The following is an 18,459-nucleotide window of genomic DNA, read 5'->3' on the forward strand; positions in this document are numbered from 1 at the left end:
TTCAGTGCCTCGGGTAATAAAGGCAAGTATCCCAAATGCCTTCTTAACCAACTTATCTACCTGTCCCGCTACCTAAGGGACTGGTGGACATGCACACTAAGGTCCCTCTGATCCTCGGTACTTCCCAGGGTCCTATCATTTATCATGTATTCCTGTGCCTTGTTTGTCCTGCCTAAGTGCATCAACTCACACTTATCCAGATTAAATTCCATTTGCCACTGTTCAGCCCATTTGATCAGCCCATCTATATCCTCCTGTAATCTAAGGCGATCCTCCTCACTATTTACCACCTGCCAATTTTCATGTCATCAGTGAACTTACTGATCAACCCTCCTACATTGAAGACTAAATTGTTTATCTGTACCACAAACAGCAATGGACCCAACACTGATCCCTGTGGAAACCCACTGGATATAGGCATCCTGTCACAAAAACACCCCTCGACCATCACCCTCTGCTTTCTGCCACTCAGCCAATTCTGGATCCAATTTGCCAAATTGCCTTGGATCCCACAGGCTCTTACCTTTGTTATCGGTCTCCCATGCAAGATCTTATCAAAAGCCTTGCTGAAGTCCAAGTAGACTACATCAAATGCATTGCCCTCATCTACACACCTGGTCACCTCTTCGAAAAATTCAATAAAATTGGTCAGAAATGACCTCCCCTGAACAAAATCATGCTGAGTGTCCTTGATTAATCCCTGCCTCTCCAAGTGTAGATTAATTCTGTCCCTCAGAATTGCTTCCAATAGCCTCCCCACCACTGAGGTTAGACTGACTGGTCTGCAGTTTTCTGGTTTATCTCTTCTTCCCATTCCTTATCCTGCCTAAAGCGCATCTGCTACTCTCCAGTTCTGCTTTTTCAGCTTATGTCCTGCTTTTACTAAAAAACACTTTTTAGCTTTGAGTTTGACTCTTTCACGTTGAACAAATGGTCAGGTGGATAAGTTCCATTCACTGACTCATAAAAGATCCTGTTATTGAATATCATCATGAAATGTTTCATTTGTTCCAGCAATATCTTGTGGTGTGCCAAAAGCATCAGTGAATGGAGGAGTGTTTGCAACTGATTACTCAGTAAACACGCGTGTTAGCTACTTTTGCAACGATGGCTATCGACTTTCATCAAAGGAGCAGTCCACTGCCATGTGCCAACAGGAAGGTGTGTGGAGCAATCAGAATCGTCCACCACGTTGTTTGGGTAAGGAACCTAAGAAACCTGTCTGGCAACTTATCCCCATGTGTGATGTGTATAATTTAAAAGATAAGGTGCATTTGGATAGAAATAAAAGCTTACAAATATGTTGTAACTAAAATTCAATGTATATGCTGAAAATTATCGCATGATGTTTTAAAGTTGTACAACTCAACCTTTCACCTTGGAATTGGGCTGTTTGGACATCAGTGTGTGAATATGAGTGTGTTCAAATGAAATTTCTTCGTCCACTTTCGACAAATGTTTGCAGAAATTCCGTAAAACCACACCAAGTATTCTTATACAAATATCCAAATGGCCTAATTTCAGTGTCTTTGTCTAGTCTAATTCTATGTTGGCTCATATATGTGTTGGTGCAAACTTCTTAAGTACCTAGGTACTGAGCTGTAACAATGTTTATCGGTTAGGTATCCCAATGTGGCCAATAGCACTGTCACAGAGGTAGTGAAATTGTAAGCTGCATGTAACTCACTACCTTGAGCACCTCAGAAATCAGCTATTTGCAGTTACAGTTGGCTTTGATGATATTATCGTCTCCTGTCGGATGAGCAACACAAGTATTTTCATGTAAGTGCTTTAAGAAGACCCATGTAGTAGAATTATTTGTAAAATTGAAGCCTTTGGGATTAAAGGGAGAGTGGCTGAATAGATACAAAATTGGTTAATGGCAAGAAACTGCAAGTTGTGGTGAGCAGTTGTTTTTAGAACTGGAGAGAAGCATGCAGTGGAGTCCCGCATGGGGCAATGTTGAGACCATTGTTCTTGTTGATATACAGGCGAGCACTTGAGCTTTGGTGTACAAGACATCATTTAAAAGTTTGAAAATGACATGAAGCTTGGAAATGCAGTAATCAGCAAGGAAGGTAGAAACAGACGTAGAGGAACTGGTAAAATTGACAGACACATGGGGTCAAATTTTCACTCCCAAGTTAGGAGCCCAGAGTCAGGAAAATTCCGGACTCTGCAAACCCGATTCAGGAGAAAGTGCCCCAGATGTTCTATTTTGTTTTGTGGGGACTGGTCTTAATAGGAGTCGGACCTGCCAAACAGTATGGAGGAACCCAGGAGGGCTGCCAAGTACAGAGGCAGGCTGTCTGGAAGGCCTGCCTCAGCGCTCTGGGATTTGAGGAAAAGAATAAAACAAAAAGTAGTCCTCAGCTCTCACCCCTCTCACACCCCCTTGCCCCATCTATCCCAACATATGCCACCTCATGCCCAGCATCCGCCCCATGGCCCCTCATACCCTCATGCCAACCTATACCTGCTGCCTTCCCTCATGGGTCTTCATACCCACATGCCAGCCCATGCCCCTCTACCCATCCTCCATGGCCCTTCAGAGCCTCTATGCCAACCTATTCCCTTCTATCCACCCCCATGGCCCTTCATTTTCCTTATGCCAACCTATGGCCTCTACCCACTCATTGTCCCATCGTATCCCCTATGCAACCCAAGTCCCCACAGCCCCCCACTACCCTTTGCCCTTACACCACCTATGCCAATTTGGCCAGTATCCACCACGGACAGACCTCAGGAGCCATGGTGAGATGAAATCAAATAAAATTCTAAGTGTCCAATACAGTCATTATTTTTAAAAAGTCCTCATTCATAAAAAACCCATTGAATACATAAAAAATCATTCAACTACTTAATCCCTTATAAAACCAGACATTTCATTCAAGTACTTGATCCTTTGTAGAAAGAAAAACAAGCATTTGTATTTATAGCTCCACATTAAAGACTATAACCACTTGGAGTTATAAAGCAAACTGTGAACTGACAGGCACCCCTTTGTGATAATAAAAGTTGTGGAATCAGTCATATAGCACAAATCCAATAATGATAGTCCTCAATTTATCCATTTTTTAAATGCACATTCGAGTCTACTCTGACCTCTCCCAAAGGTTACTTTACCTTTCCCAAAGTGCACCTATCCTGAAGTGTACCTTACTTTTCCTAAAGGCGTACCTGGACCTATCTCTTCAAATAACTCCAGCAGCTTTAGACCATTTCCTCAAAGGTTTAAAGCCCTTGAGTCAATTTGGCAATTCCATTAACTGGCCAATTAACAGTCAGCCAGCGTGAAACGCGTGCTGAAAAGCTCAGTGCTGCCAGAGTTGAGGTGGGAAAGGGGCAGGTGATGACATTACCATGGGTGCGGGTAAGCGCTGCGACGGAGCACTCTGAAGGCAGACAGCTGCCTCAGGGAGCTGCAGACATTCAAATGATGAAATAAAGGTTTAAAAAGCTGCAAAAAAAAATGTCCATGCATCACAATCAAGCACTTGAAACTATATGTCATAAAAATGCTGTCCACAGATATTTATTTTTATTTTATTTCATAATGGAGATATCATCCTGCCCTTGGATGAGGTTTGATAAAAAATGCAAAATCCACCTGGCCGATTCGTAAAGTTGGACTGGCCGTGAAAAGTCAGAGACAGTTGTGCCACTAATTGGCTTAATTGCCCTCTTAATTGTCGGCAGGCGTGCTTCCGACTTTTCTGCATGCCTGTTGAGCAAAATATCGCGCGATGACATCGGGACAGTCGCCTGCCGTCATCTTGAGCGATTTTATGCCCAATCAGGTCAGGTGCATGCCCGCCTGCTGGATGTAAATCTCTGCCCTATAAAGTCTGTTTCTGTTAATTATTTAATGATGTTTATACTTTGGGGACATAACTGGTGGGAGGATACATCTTTTATGTTTTTATTCTGGCATCTGTAGATAATGTAAATAACACATGGTCCTTCATGTTCAATGTTCAATGTTTATCTTAATTTCATTTTGACTCAGTTGCTAGGGCTTTTGCCTTTGAGTCTGGAGTTTGTGGATTCAACAGACTTGAGAACATAATTCAGGTTGATGCTCCAGTGCAGTATGAGCAAGTACATTACCATCAGAAACCCCCCTCTTTAGATGAGGTGTTAAACTGAGGCTCCAGCTGTCCTCTCAGGTGGACATAAAGTATTCTTGGGGTTATTCAAAGAGGAGCAGTGGCATTGTCCTGGGGTCCTGACCAATAGTTATCCCTCAACCAGCATCATTAAAACATATTCTCTGGTACTTTATCACATTACTTTTTTACGGAACTTTGCATTTAAATTTTTTGTTGTTTTCACCACATTAGCAACAGTCACTTCAGAAGTACTTAATTGACTGTAAGTTATTTGGGCCATTGCTTGTATCGTGCTTGGGTCCTGCCTGGCTGGAAATGTAATGATCCCATCTAGCAGAGGGCTATTTTCAAGCCTGGATACATACGCATACCAGGCAGAAATTTATGGCCAGGATCAAACACTACTGTGGCCATGTTTGGGAACTCCAACGAGATTAAATCCCAATCAGGCATTAGTCTGTTTGCTGATGAGGCCTTTTGTGGGCTATTGGCATGAATGTCCTGCTTCCAAGAGTTGCTGGCTAATCAAACTTACTTGATTTCAATTGAAATGTTCAGAGACAGAGTTGATCTCCTCTCCATGTTTTAGTCATTTAAATTCCTAAGCATTGTCACTTTGCTTTTGCCCAGATTGACATCGAGCCCTGAATAAAGCTTTACACTGATACCTTCATACAGAAGCTGAACTTGCATTGTAAATATCCCTTAGAAACATTCTAAGTATTATAGAATATTGTTCCTTCTAAAATTGTCTTGAAGTAGAAGACCTTAATGGATAGTTTTGGTTAGTTATGCTATTACGTTATACCTCATATGGAGGGATCGTCGAAATTACCAGGTATGGACACTGAAAATTATATACTAGTCCATAGTAGTAAGTCATAATTTGCTGTAGAAATAATGGTGAGGCAAAAAAATGTATGAAATAGTGTGAAGTTACAGTACTTATATGACAGCTGTTCATTAAACTCACCAGAAAAAAATGTGGCTTGTTAATTTTTTAAAATATATTCATTCACAGGATGTCGGCCTCACTGGCTGGGCCAGCATTTATTGCCCATCCCTAGTTGCAATTGAGGAGGTGGTGATGAGCTGCCTTCTTGAACCGCTGCAGTCCATGTTATGTAGGTACACCCACAGTGCTATCGCCGCCACATGTCGGGAATGTCATTCAAGTATAAGTACATTTTTAATAGGGTGATAGGGCAAATAACCTCTCTGGCACTGAAAGTTAACTTTAATAAGTATGATGGCTAGAGTTTTATGGCCCCTTTGGCATCGGGTGTCATGGCGGGCGGGGGCAGGGGGCAATATGGCAAGAAGATCAAAAATCAGTTTTACGCCATCGTAAAACCAGTTTGCGATCGTCCGCTCCACCCATCAATGGCGGGCCGTGTTTCCCATTGCCGCACGTCCGGAACATCATTTTAATATATTTGCATCTAATTAAAAGCCCTGCTCGCCGGGATCATCCGCATGTCAAATTTATCGCCCACGTTGGCGTGACTTCAGAACAGCGTGCTTCACGACTGCCTTTAAAAAGCATGTACCTGGTGACCTGAACTTCGAGGGGAACTCAGAGGTGAGTGCACACAACCTTAAGCAATGCTTGCAAGCATCACCCATAGGACATCACGGAAGAGGTGCCGCATATTCATGGAGTGCACAGGCAAGTCCCTTTTTCCTGGCTGGTTTTCAATGCAGAGCCAGGACAAGCATTCCAGGGCAGGCCAGACCGGGGATGGAGGGGATGGAGGCAAGGCAGGACAGACAGACTGAATGAAATACACACATACATGCCGGGGGCAGTGGGGGAAGCAGCGACACACTTGGAAATGCTTGTCAAAAGTGAGCATTCTTCCACAGCTGAGACCGTTCAGCAGCAGCTCCATTGACATGTTTAGAGTCGGGCCTCTGAAGCTTTTCTGCCTGCTCAAACAATGTAAAAGCAGGAAAGTGCCACCAAATGCTCCAGAACTTTTCACCCCTTGGATGCAGACTGCAAATTAATGTGTATTTTAGAGGACAGCAGGGCAATTGGCCAACTGAGCACATTGTACAATCCCCTTGAGAAAGGTGACTATGGTGTAGTCACTGGTGGAGATGCTCACAGCCCCTTGCAATGCCTTTATTAAGGTTTGGATCAGTATCCAATATCTTTCAAGCTAACAGTGCAGCCTTGCAGTGTGGGTTAGGAGAATGCCTGTGCCTGAGCTGAGAATACAGCATGTAGTCCAGTGGATGAAGCTGCCGCCCAGTTGGCCAAGTGGAGTGGGGTGGAGGTGGGTGAAGTTTCGGACGGCCAGTGAGCGCACTTCACACTGGCCACCCAAGTGGTGGCCAGCACCCTCCTTAATGTGTGATGGGGCCTTCAGATTTAAGCAAGGGAGGTTCTTAGTGCAAGCATGCTAACTCATGCATATCTCTCTGATCCTGCAGGAGGAGAACATCAGGATCTTGAAGCCTGATGATTTAGAAGTATGCCTCATGGCTTACAGAGACCAGTGAAGAAGAAGAGAGCGGCAGAGGCTCCTGGCTTGGCAAAGGGAGGAACACCTTCCTCAAGATGAAGGGGACGCAGCTAAAGATCCACAATGAGCCACTGCTTGTAGGCACCTCGCTAGATCCAGGGTCTGTAGATGGCGCCTGTCATTCCTGCAGTGTTGCCAAAAAGTGTGTGTCTCAGGAACTGGTTGGTCACATGTGCCACCTGCTGCAGGATTTAGCGCCATGGGGACATGGAGGGCATCCTCTGCCAGTGGCTGTGAAAATGATCGTGGCACTCAATTTTTAAGCCAGTGGCTCCTTCCAGGACTCCACAGGTGACCTGTGTGGGATCTTGCAAGCCTCTACGCATAAGTGTACCCAGGAGGTCATGGATGCCATTTTCGCAAACGCACAGAATTTTGTGAATTTTGCCTGGGATCAGGAAAACCAGGAAGCAAGAGCACTGGGATTTGTGCAGGATCTCAGGTTTTCCACATGTGCAGGTACTGCACTCACTTAGACCTTCATGGCAACAAGCAGTCAACTACATCAACCACAAAGGCTTCCACTTGCTGAATCTTCAGCTGGTTAGTAACCACCACAAACACATCTTACAGGTCTGCACACGATTCCAAGGGAGCATCCATGACTTGCATCCTTAGCAGGCCTCAGATCTCTGACACCTTTCAGAGTCCAGAAAGGCTGCAGGGATGGCTTCTCGGGGACAAGGGCTACCCGCAGAGAATGTGACTGATAATGCCTATGTGGCAGCCTCAGACTGCAACAGAGCAATGATACAAAGGGGCTCATGCCACGACCTGGACTTTGGTGGAGCAAATGATAGGCATTATGAAAATGGGGTTTTAGTGCTTTGACAGGTCCAGTGGAGCACTGCAATACGTTCCCTAGAGGGTGTAGAGTATCATTATTGCTTGCTGCGCATTCCACAACCTGGCACAGCAAAGGGGGTAGGACCTGGCTGAGGAGGAGATGGAGGATCTGCATGTATCCTCCGAGGAGCTGCATGTATCCTCCAATGAGGAGGACTTCAAAGGGGATGATGGTGATGATGTTCTTGAAAACAAGGATGCCGGCAATGAGGTCATTGCACTGGCTAGACAAGGCAGATGCTCTTGGGAGGCCCTCATAGCCACAAGATTCATGGAGGACGATGACGAGATGCAGTGAGGACAGTCCAGACATCCTTACCTTGCATCTGTGAACATTTGACTCCTGTGTGGCTGATGGCAGTGCACATATCCTCAGTGCTTAGACTCATGTCATGGAGATACCTAATGGTCGCTAGATTTCAGGACGATGATGACAACATGCAATGAGGTCACTCCATAGATCTTCACAGACATGTAAATATCTGACTCCTGTCTGACTGAGGGCAGTTCACTTGTGCTCTGTGATCGGGGTCATATCATGGAGATGCAGCCATGAATCTTTAAATGCATCTGATCCTTTATCAGCCTTCAGCACCTGACCCCCTTCAGGAGCAGAGCATCACCGGTCACAGATGCTAAAACTATGGAGGCCAGCCCCTCCTCAAAGGTGCTGAGAGCACACAGAGAATGACGGAACTCTGTGACGCCTGCCCACGACATTCTGGCAGCAATGGCAAGCATTATCGAGGTGCAGTCATCAGTAATGTGTCCAGTTAGTGTGAAGCCGGATCATCGCTTTGGTCTGAAGGCTGCACAAAGCACGTGGAAGAAGCCCTGGACTGAGAAATCTGCCTTTATCTTGTGCACAAACCAAGATTTAAATCTGAGTGATACAAACACTGCTCATCAACAAGAAGTTATAGGCATGGAGACATTCTTGGGAGTTTATTGATAATAATGAATATTATGTACAAGTGATTAACACCCATGCCCAGGCTGTGCAACTGCATCTTCTTAACCTTCCTAACCCTGCCACTATGTCTTGGTGCTCCTGGCAACATCCACAGCAGAGGTGGAGGCAGCCTGCTGACTGCTACACCCTGCCTGTGATGACCTTGGCGGGCGTCCTCTGGAGGGCCAAGACCTGGAGGTCTGCTTTCAAGGTCCTGCTGTGTGGCAGTGGCACCCACCTCGGTCTATGGAGCTGGTGCTGCTGTGGTCACAGGAAGAGGGATTCGGATGGCCGGACACTCCCGGAGTCACCTGGGTGGATGGCCTCGGATACACCTGTTTATCCTCCTCCCTATGTGTGCCCAAGGGTCCTTGGCTGACTCCTTGAGGATGATGGGAAGCTGGACTGAAACTGTTGGAGGCCAACTATGGGTCAGTGATGGAGTTCAGCCCACACTGCAGTGCAGGACCAATGTCGTGGACCAAGGTCTCTATGGCAGCCGCCATCCTACCAGTGTTCACCTCTGTGTAAGTGCTATCACCTCAGCCTGAAGGCAGACAGACTGCTCCATTGTGCCTTGCAATCTGAGGAGTGCAGCGGACATCCCTTCCTGATGTTCCCAAACTTGCCTTTGCAGCTCCTCATCTGACTCAGAGTCAGCAGATTTCAGGACTCCAGTAGTCCTCCAAGTGCTGGAAACTTGGGAAGTCCCTGCCTCCACCTGCTGCGTATCAAACACTGTGATGTACTCACCGATTGTGACCCCGAAGCTACTCTAGAACTACGTTCCACCGTGAAATGTGTCCCTGCACTGGTGAAGGGTGTGATTGAGCACTGTGGCGGGTCTTCAATTCAGGTGTCATCAGATTCTTCTTTCAAGGTCTCTTCAGGACTTGAGTTGTGGACCTGGCTCATGGACCCCCTCGGCTGCTTCCCAGATATGCCTGCGAAAGCATGGAGAGATAATTACTGCATGAATGGGACTGTGGAACAGGGGCTGTAAGTCATAGCATGGTTATCTGATGGATGATGCACTGCTAGATCCTCACTTGGTTGAGCACCGCTGACCTCACCGTCAGCACAGGGATGACCCAGATCATCACCATCCAATTGGATGACTCTATTTTTAAAGCCTTTGAGGACCTTGATGTCAGGCATTCCTCCACCAGTCTGCGACTTCTCCATTTTGTTGTGTGCCAGCTTGTCCTGCATGAAGACAGATGGAGAGAGTGTAAGCAGGATGCCTGCCTGGTATGTGTGGGTGGTGAGTGGTGCCATGGACAGGATGAGGACACGACCCTCAAGGCAGATGAAGATGTGTGTGAGAGAGTGAATGGTGAGGGCCCTTGAACAGGCAGTGAGTGAAATCCCTGTGGATATGTGATGGGTTTATGAGTGTGTGAGTTGAGAGTGATGAGAAGAGTGACTTAACCTGGCAGAACGGAGGAGATCATTCATCCTATTTAGGCACTGGGTGGCTGTCCTCTTTTGCAGGGCATAGACGCTGACCACAGCTGCCACTGCCTTCCATGTTGGATTGGTGACCTTGCTCACTGGTCTTCGCCCAGTGTCGTTGTAGAGGACTTCACAGTGGGCCTCCACTATATCCCAAGGGAGGCATTGCTAAATTTGGGGGCAGCATGCTTCCTCCCTTTGGCAGCCATGATTTTGTAGCAGTTTCCAATCCCTTAGAGAATGCTAGCTCTGTGCAAGGGCACCCTTCAAATTGGCACCCGGATTACTGAAGGCCTGAGGGGATGGCAGGGCAAGCGAATCAGAGGTCGCCCTACCACCAATCCGGCGTGTTTCCCGGCAATGCATTATTAATAAGGCAGGATGTACGAGGAATGAGACGATACGGCACGAAAACCTGCCATTGTAGTTGGCAAGTAAAACATCCATTTTCCCACCCGCTGCTGCATTTTGTGCAGATCTGGGATGGTTCCACCTGATACTTCATTCCTTCAGATCTTAATTATTGCTGGAGATATATATATATATATATATATATATATATTTTAATCTTCTTTTTCTGTCTCTGTTATATATCTATCTCTGTCTCCTTCTTTCTCTCTCAATCTCATCTTTCTTTCTCTTTACTTCACTCTTTGTAACCGATTTGGCCTAACTAACATTTCCCAGTTCAAACACTGCACTACTCATTACTGATCAGTTCAGGAGATGTAAGATCACTTGCTCAGTCCATACAGGCCCCAGGTAGAGAGCTTCACTTCTTTCACTTTGGAGCACGGGAGTTGGCGAGTGGTGAATGGTTCACATTATGAGTTTAGGACAAAAGTTGTCTTCACCTGTGATCCTGGCTACTATCGCTTTGATTCTCAATTACAGTGAGTTCCAACGTAAAACCCTATCCGAAATATGTGGGCAATACAATGAATGGCTAATATAATTTGTTTGTCATTGAGACCAAAATCTTGCCCATTAACCTTTGAGTTATATTTTTACCAAAGTTCTAACAGTTTCTGCAGTGAATTGTATCGTTTTACCACACAGTACAGATTATATGTAACTGTATTTGGTTTTCCAATGTTCTAATTAGTCATCCAATTTTTTGCTTTTCTACAAGTGATGACATGCCCCAGCATCAGTTCTTTCACTTTGGAGCACGGGAGTTGGCGAGTGGTGAATGGTTCACATTATGAGTTTAGAACAAAAGTTGTCTTCACCTGTGATCCTGGCTACTATCGACTTGGACCAACTACCATCAAATGTTTGGCTAATGGAACTTGGAGCTGGGGGAGAGAAAGACCACACTGTCAAAGTAACTATAATTGTTTCAACTCATTTTCTTTTTGAAAGTTTTAATGAAAATTTCTCTGATACACCATAATGCAATCCAAACAGTAATTCAAATCCTCAAATTAAGGAAAATGTTTAATCTATAATAAATTAATTTTCTAATTGATTATTTGATTAGAATCATTATCTAAACTTGTGTTTTCACACTGATTAATTAAATATCTACATATATATTTGAAAATGTAGATTTGCTCCCTTTCCCGTCAGTCTTCATGTATTGTTGAAATGGTGGTTAAAATCCCCTCTAGATATTCTGTTCGGTAAGTGGTCACTGGAGAGTAATGAGAGAGGCTATGGGCCACTTGGCCTTCAGTTTCCTTTTCTTCTTTTGAGACCATAACTTCCTCTAAAGGAATAACCTTCATTCAGAAATTGTATAGAAAACTGCAGGCACAATTTTGTGTCCTGCTACTTCATGACACGACATGTTGGAGTGAATGAACTGTCCCTAAGCCCAGAGTGTCATTTTGTGGTGATACGTGTAACATAACCAAAGTATTGTTACCTAACAACATATACTCTGAGATCATTACTGCTACATGCCCAATTCATACATTTCCTTCATTTCCCTTTTTAGTTATTTCTTGTGGAGAACTAGGACATCCTCCTAATGGGAAAAAGATTGGAACTCAAACTACCTTTGGAGCGACAGCCATCTTGACCTGTGATGCAGGCTACATATTAGTTGGCTCAACTGTCAGAGAATGCCTGGCATCTGGGCTTTGGAGTGGAACTGAAACTAGATGCCTAGGTATGAGGTTGCATTTCATGAGAGAGAGAAAGAGAGGAGTTTCAAGTCTAAAGTTGTACATTTAAAATGGGACTCTATAATTAAAAATATTATGCTTAGACATAAATGTTGGTTGTAATTCTGATAAACTTCAAATGAAGCATATTTTTTTCTTGAGATTGAAAGTGCCACTTTATCTTTTGTTTTAACTTTTAAGCTGGACACTGTGGAGTTCCAGATCCAATAGTGAATGGTCAAGTGGTTGGAGAGAATTATGGTTACAGAGATACAGTGGTTTACCAATGTAATCCTGGGTTTCGTCTAATTGGTTCATCTGTAAGGATATGTCAACAGGATCACAACTGGTCTGGCCAACTGCCAATCTGTGTGCGTAAGTGAGCATTTCTTTTTCTAGTATTTTTAAGATTCCAATAAAAAAAGTTTTGCAAATATAGAGGTTAATAATATGATGGATATATTACGTGCTGAAGTGAATGTCCATTTGTCAGAAAACATTCATGAATGTCTGAGGTCGACAACATGCCCGAGGCAGCCTACATTCCCAAATATAACAGTAATGCAAAGGACCTAGAAGTCTATGCAGTAACTGTGTGTTATAGCCATTGGATTGCTGAAGCCGTGCTCCAGTGACACAGCATTTCCACAGATTATGCAGTGCAGAAACAGGCCATTCGAACAGCATAGCCCACATCAGCATCTATACTCCACTCAAGCCTCCCATACTTACAAAAATAAAATACTGTGGAAGCTGGAAATTTGAAAGAAAAACAAAAAGTGCTGGAAGTGCTGAGCAGGTCAGGCAGCACCTTTGCAGAAAAACAAAGTTAGAATTTCAGGTTGATGACCTTTCTTCTGTCAGGAAGGTATAATAATGTTATTGGAATTTATGTGTGTGTGTTTGTGGGCGGGATTTAATTCTACTGGGGCCTTAATCGCGTGGAAGACCCGATGCTGTCCACTTAAGTCCCTGATTACCTGATTACCTCGTAATTACATTGGGCCTCCTGCATAGAAATGACGCAGTGTTTCCACAAGCTCTCCACTTTGAGCAGGAATTTACCAGAGCAGGTGCGAGGGGTCAAATGGCCTGCTCCTGCTCCTATTTCTTATTTCTTAAGCTCTTGTGCATCTCTAGCCCTGTGCCACTAGATTCAATCAAATGATGGAGTGATGGGAAAATATGAGAAGCATAGTATAACCTAATTAAATGGCACCATGCTCCATTTGTGGCAGGATTATCCTTGGGATGGCTTGTTTGATTTATAGGTCATTTTCAGGAAATGGTCAGTGGCCATTGATTAATAGAGAAAACACGGGAGACAACCTATTGATGTGTGCAGATCCCATGTCTATTTGCATGATTGAAAAAAAGAGTTAACTTGGATTTTGTTTAAAATGTCTAGAAATTGGATGATTCTAGAATAAGGAATAGTGCCAAAGGGAGGATTGAGTTACAACACAGATAAACATGTACAAGGAATTAAACCTTGTGAAGATTTGCGCAACATTGCATTAACATGGTTTTCATGGATAAGAATATGCCTCTAGCTATAGATTATTCTGGTTTCAGCAAGAATTAAAAAATTTTTTGGGCTCAGTCAGAACAGTAAATAAGCTAATAAACATGGTGCGACATTGCTAAATTAAGCATTTACATTTTAACTATTATTTTTTTTTTAAAGTTAATTCTATCACTGAAGTTAATCAGGTCACATAATTCATAATCTTGAAATGGCCTCTAATGCTGCATACAGTTTTCTTTTATACATCATTTGGGAAAGACATTTGGTTACTGATGGAAATCAAGTTAACTAACCAGTGGGTTAATAGTAAGATTCCCTGCATATTGTGCATTTGTTATAAACAATACAGATATGAGCAGCAAATTTGCTATATCGACATTTTGCTAAATAATTTCTTTCAGTAAGAAAACTAAAGCTATTCACTGATTCACTTTCTGACAATGAATGATTGAACTTTAAATTGGTATTGTCTTTCTACCCTACATTTATAATGGTTCTCCTCAACACCAGGACGTTTAGTCTTTTGGAGCTGGCGATTCAGTGTTCAAACCAAGCATCTAAAACAATGAATGGGCCACATGACGAAAAACAAATCTCCATTCACACACAAAGCCAGACCCGTGCACACACCAAAAAATATCCAACATACACAAAAAACCAAGGCTGGCAATACACACGCAAAGCAAAACTACCATACCATGAACAGTAAGATTTCCATATTCAAAACAATGAAACCCCAGTGCGCACAAATAACAAAAACCCTCATTTTCAAGGAAAGCAGGAGCACCTCCAAAACAGATAAAATGTCCTCTTCAGTCTTTTCCTCCATTCTCTTCTCATCCCCTACCCGCTCTTTTCCATTTTGTCTACAACATCCTTCTCATTCCCTGAAGCTTTGGAAACTTCAATTCTTTAATGTTTATTGGATCGGCCTGGGGACTGGAAAAGACTGGCTGATGTTGGTTGCAAAAATGCTGATCCCTGGCTGATCAAAATCCCCCAATCAGGGTACACCCTTTTCCCATGTAGTCAAAGTTTAAAAAAGAGTTTTAAATTGAGAACAAAGTTAAAACCCTTTCATCATTAGCTAAACTCCAAATTTGAATGAGTGCTTTAAATTCTGCGAGGTATTTGTTAGCATCAATCCAGTATAAAAATAGCTGTCATGAAAAAGAGAGAGGTTAACATCGTGGTATGGAACCTTCATCAACGTATGTTTTTCATTCCAGGTTTGTAATGTCTGTAATTATTTTCTTTTTATCTGAAGCTACTTTTAAAATTGATTTTAGTATACTTCAGTATAGAGGCCCATTTCTTTGATGTGAAGGTTTACGTATGTCACTTCAAGCTAAAAGTAATGCTGTCTGATGCTGGATAAAGGATATTGGTAATTTTATGACGCAGGAACTAGAAAAAAACATGTTATATTCCAGAGCCTGTGTTATTTTAAACAATGTATTATGGAGCAGGTATAGATCAGAGAGCAGTGATTTACAGGAAATATATTACTGAGTGATGGAGCTGCATAATTCATGAGCACTGCAGGTGCCAGTGAATTATGTAAACAGCTGCCTTTTATTTCTTGACACTTTTCATCTTCAATTTGCAATTTGTTCATCCAGTGCAAAACTATGACCTGAATTTTCACAACAACAGCAAGGGTCTCTGACTTAACCAAAATGGCACCAGACCCGCAATTCTGGAATTCCCACCCCCGAACCCAGCACCCAACATTTCCACTGGGAGTGGGTAGGAAGGGGGAAACAGGGGAGGGTTGCAGTTTGCACATCTGGTATTCATGAGGCAGCTAAACATGTAAAAGTGCAACTGCCTTCAAACAGATCCAATTTTCATTGTGGGCTTTACATTTCTCAAGAGAAAGTCTAAACTTACCAGAGTTCTTTGGCGAGCTAATGTATTCTTTTGGAGAGATAAGGTAACATTTTTGATAGGTATAGGGACTCCTTTGGGAGAGGTCAGGTGCCCTTTGGGACTGTTAAAAGTAGATGTGAATGTATGTAAAAAGTGGATAAACTTAAGGCGTTTAAATCTCCTGGACTTAAAATAAAAAAGACAGTCTGTAGATTTTTTAAAATGTGCTTGCTATTTCACTCTGTCAGTTGACATAAGTCTGAGGGTTATCTTTACATGATTTGTGTTGCACAACCTATCATTATCACAATGGGATGCCTGACAATTCACAGGGCAGAATTTTCTGCCTACCGGGTGGGCAGGCACGACCCAATCTCTGGCAGCGGGGAGCCAATCCCCGCTGGAGAAGCGGGCTCAGCCGCCATTTTAAGTGGGCCGGCCAGTTAAGGTCTGCCCAGAGTGATGCCCGGCGGGAAGCACTATGCACTTGTGTGCGGGCGGTGGGGGGGGGTGGGATGCCCCAAATGCGAGAGTGCGCTCTTTTGCACATGCACACAAAAGAGCGCACATCACCCTACGGCTAGGTGCTGCCTCAGGGAGATTGCTGACATCAGTATACACATCAAAAGTGGAAAGAAAATCCTTAACATGTCCCCCTCATGTGACAATGTCACACAAGATGGAACATGATAATAAATTTCACTAAAACTTTATTACACTTTTTTAAACCAAACATGAAACATCATCCCGCCGCTGGGTGAGGTTTCGTATTTTTTCAGAAGTCCACCAGGGCTCCTGGCCTGCCCGCCAACCTTAAGGTTCGATGGACAGGTCCTTAATTGTTTTAATGATTTTGTCAATGGCCTGAAATGGCCATTGACAGGTCGGCAGGCGGACAGCTGATGGCACTGCCCCCGCCTTCCTGAATATTTAAATGGGGCGGGATGACATTGGGGGTTCCCCCCAACGTCATCCCCCGTCATTTTGCGCGTTGGCAAGCGGACCCCGCCCCCTGCTCACCGACGGCAAAATTCGGCCCACAGTTTGACAGCACCAAGTGGTTATGAAGCCTTTGATGTGGAGCTATGAATGCAAATGCTTTTTTTTATCAGGAATGAAGGAGTTGAAGGAATTTAAATGTAGCAAATGGGTTTTGATCAATGAAAGTTTTTTTTTAATAGTGAATTCATCAAGAGACACTTAGAAATTTATTTTATTTCATCTCAGCATGAGTCCTGAGGTCTGACCATGATGGATACTGGGTGTGTGGCATGGGTGGTGTAAGGACAAAGGGTGTTGGGTGGGGGCATGGGTTGGCATGATTTGGCACTAAGGTGTCAGAGGACCTATAAAGAGCCATGGGGTGGTTAGAGGGGCATAGGTTGGCATGGAGTGTAAGAAGGGCCATGGGAGTTGTGTGGAGGGCATGAAGTGGCATGGGTTGGCATGGATGGAGCATGGAGTGTGTGTAGGGGGTGAAGTAATGAAGGTTGGAGCTCTGTTGTTTGTTTTCTTGTTTCATGTACAGCTGGGACAAAGTACTGGGGCACTGAGGCCAGCCTTTCAGACAGCCTTCTTCTGCACCCAGCAGGCCCTGTGACTGGCTTCACACTGTTTCAAGGAGCGACTGGCCTTACTTCAGTTAACACTCGCCCTGCCCGAATGGAAATCAGGGCATCCGGGGCTCCCGACTCGAGAGTGAAAATTCAGGCATATATCACTCATGGTCTTCAAAACAGCTCAAAACAATGTTTCCAGATACACACTGGGCAGAATTTTGCCGTCGGCGAGCAGGGTGTGGGGCCCGCTCGCCGACACGTAAACTGACGTCATCCAATGACCCCAACGTCATCCAGTCCAAATTTTCAGGAAGGTGGGGGTGCAGCAAAATAGGCTGCAGGCCCACCAACCTGTCATTGGCCTGAATTGGCCATTGACAGGATCATTTAAACAATTAAAGGACCTACCCTATCCAACCTTAAGGTCTGTCCGCAAGCATGACCCAGACCTCCCTGTCGCTTGCCATTTCAACTCTCCACCCTGCTCTCATGCCCACATATCCGTTCTTGGCTTGCTGCATTATTCCAGTGAAGCTCAACACAAACTGGAGGAACAGCACCTCATCTTCCAACTGGGCACTTTACAGCCTTCTGGACTGAATAATGAATTCAACAATTTTAGATCATGAACTCTCTCCTCCATCCCCACCCCCTTTCCGTTTTGTTCCCCTCCCTTTTGTTTTTTCCAATAATTTATATAGATTTTTCTTTTCCCACCTATTTCCATTATTTTTAAATGTATTTCCGTCCATTGTTTTATCTGTACCTTTTAGCCTTTTTAGATTCCTTCACCCCACCCCACTAGGGCTATCTGTACCTTGCTTGTCCTGCTTTCTATCCTTAATTAGCACATTCCTTTAGATAATATCACCACCTTCAACACCTCCTTGTCCTTTTGTCTGTGACATCTTTTGGTTATCTCCACCTATCACTGGCCCTCTACCTAGCTCTTCTTGTCCTAACCCCCTCCCCCCTTAAACCAGCTTATATTTCACCCCTTTTCTATTTTTACTTAGTTCTGTTGAAGGGTCATGAGGACTCGAAAGGTCAACTGTGCTCCTCTCCACCGATGCTGCCAGACCTGCTGAGAAAACATGAAACCTCATCCAGCGGCGGGATGAGGTTTCATGTAGGGTTTTAAAAATTGTAATTAAGTTGTTCTGTAAACTATGAACATGTCCTAACTCATGTGGCATTGTCACATGAGGCGGACATGTAAGGGATATTTTTCTTTCAATTTTTAATATTTTTCAAAGTCCAGGCGATCTTCCTGAGGCTGCATGCATGAAAGAGCGTACTCCCGCTTTTAGGGAATCCCTCCCCCCCGCCCGCGCAGGGAGCACATAGCGCTTCCTACCGGACGTCACGATGGGCGGGCGTTAATTGGCCCACCCATGTAAAATGGCGGTGCAGCCCGCTTCGCTGGTGGGGATCGGCTCCTCGCCCACCGGAGATTGGGTCGGGCCCTCCTGCCCGACAAGCAGAAAATTCTG

The 18,459-nt window shown here is 44.2% G+C and overlaps 1 protein-coding gene across 1 annotated transcript in view; it reads left to right on the top strand.

Moving 5' to 3' along the window:
- Positions 1–18,459, top strand: part of csmd3b (CUB and Sushi multiple domains 3b) — a 2,092,226-nt gene that overhangs the window by 1,950,372 nt on the left and 123,395 nt on the right. Inside the window, exons 50-53 of the mRNA XM_041189252.1 lie at positions 1,015–1,200; positions 11,029–11,223; positions 11,839–12,012; positions 12,209–12,382. Coding sequence (XP_041045186.1) covers positions 1,015–1,200; positions 11,029–11,223; positions 11,839–12,012; positions 12,209–12,382 — 729 coding nt within the window. The remainder of the gene's footprint in view (positions 1–1,014; positions 1,201–11,028; positions 11,224–11,838; positions 12,013–12,208; positions 12,383–18,459) is intronic.

The sequence above is a fragment of the Carcharodon carcharias genome, chromosome 6, assembly GCF_017639515.1.
Source record: "Carcharodon carcharias isolate sCarCar2 chromosome 6, sCarCar2.pri, whole genome shotgun sequence".
In the NCBI taxonomy this organism is placed as follows: Eukaryota; Metazoa; Chordata; class Chondrichthyes; order Lamniformes; family Lamnidae; genus Carcharodon; species Carcharodon carcharias.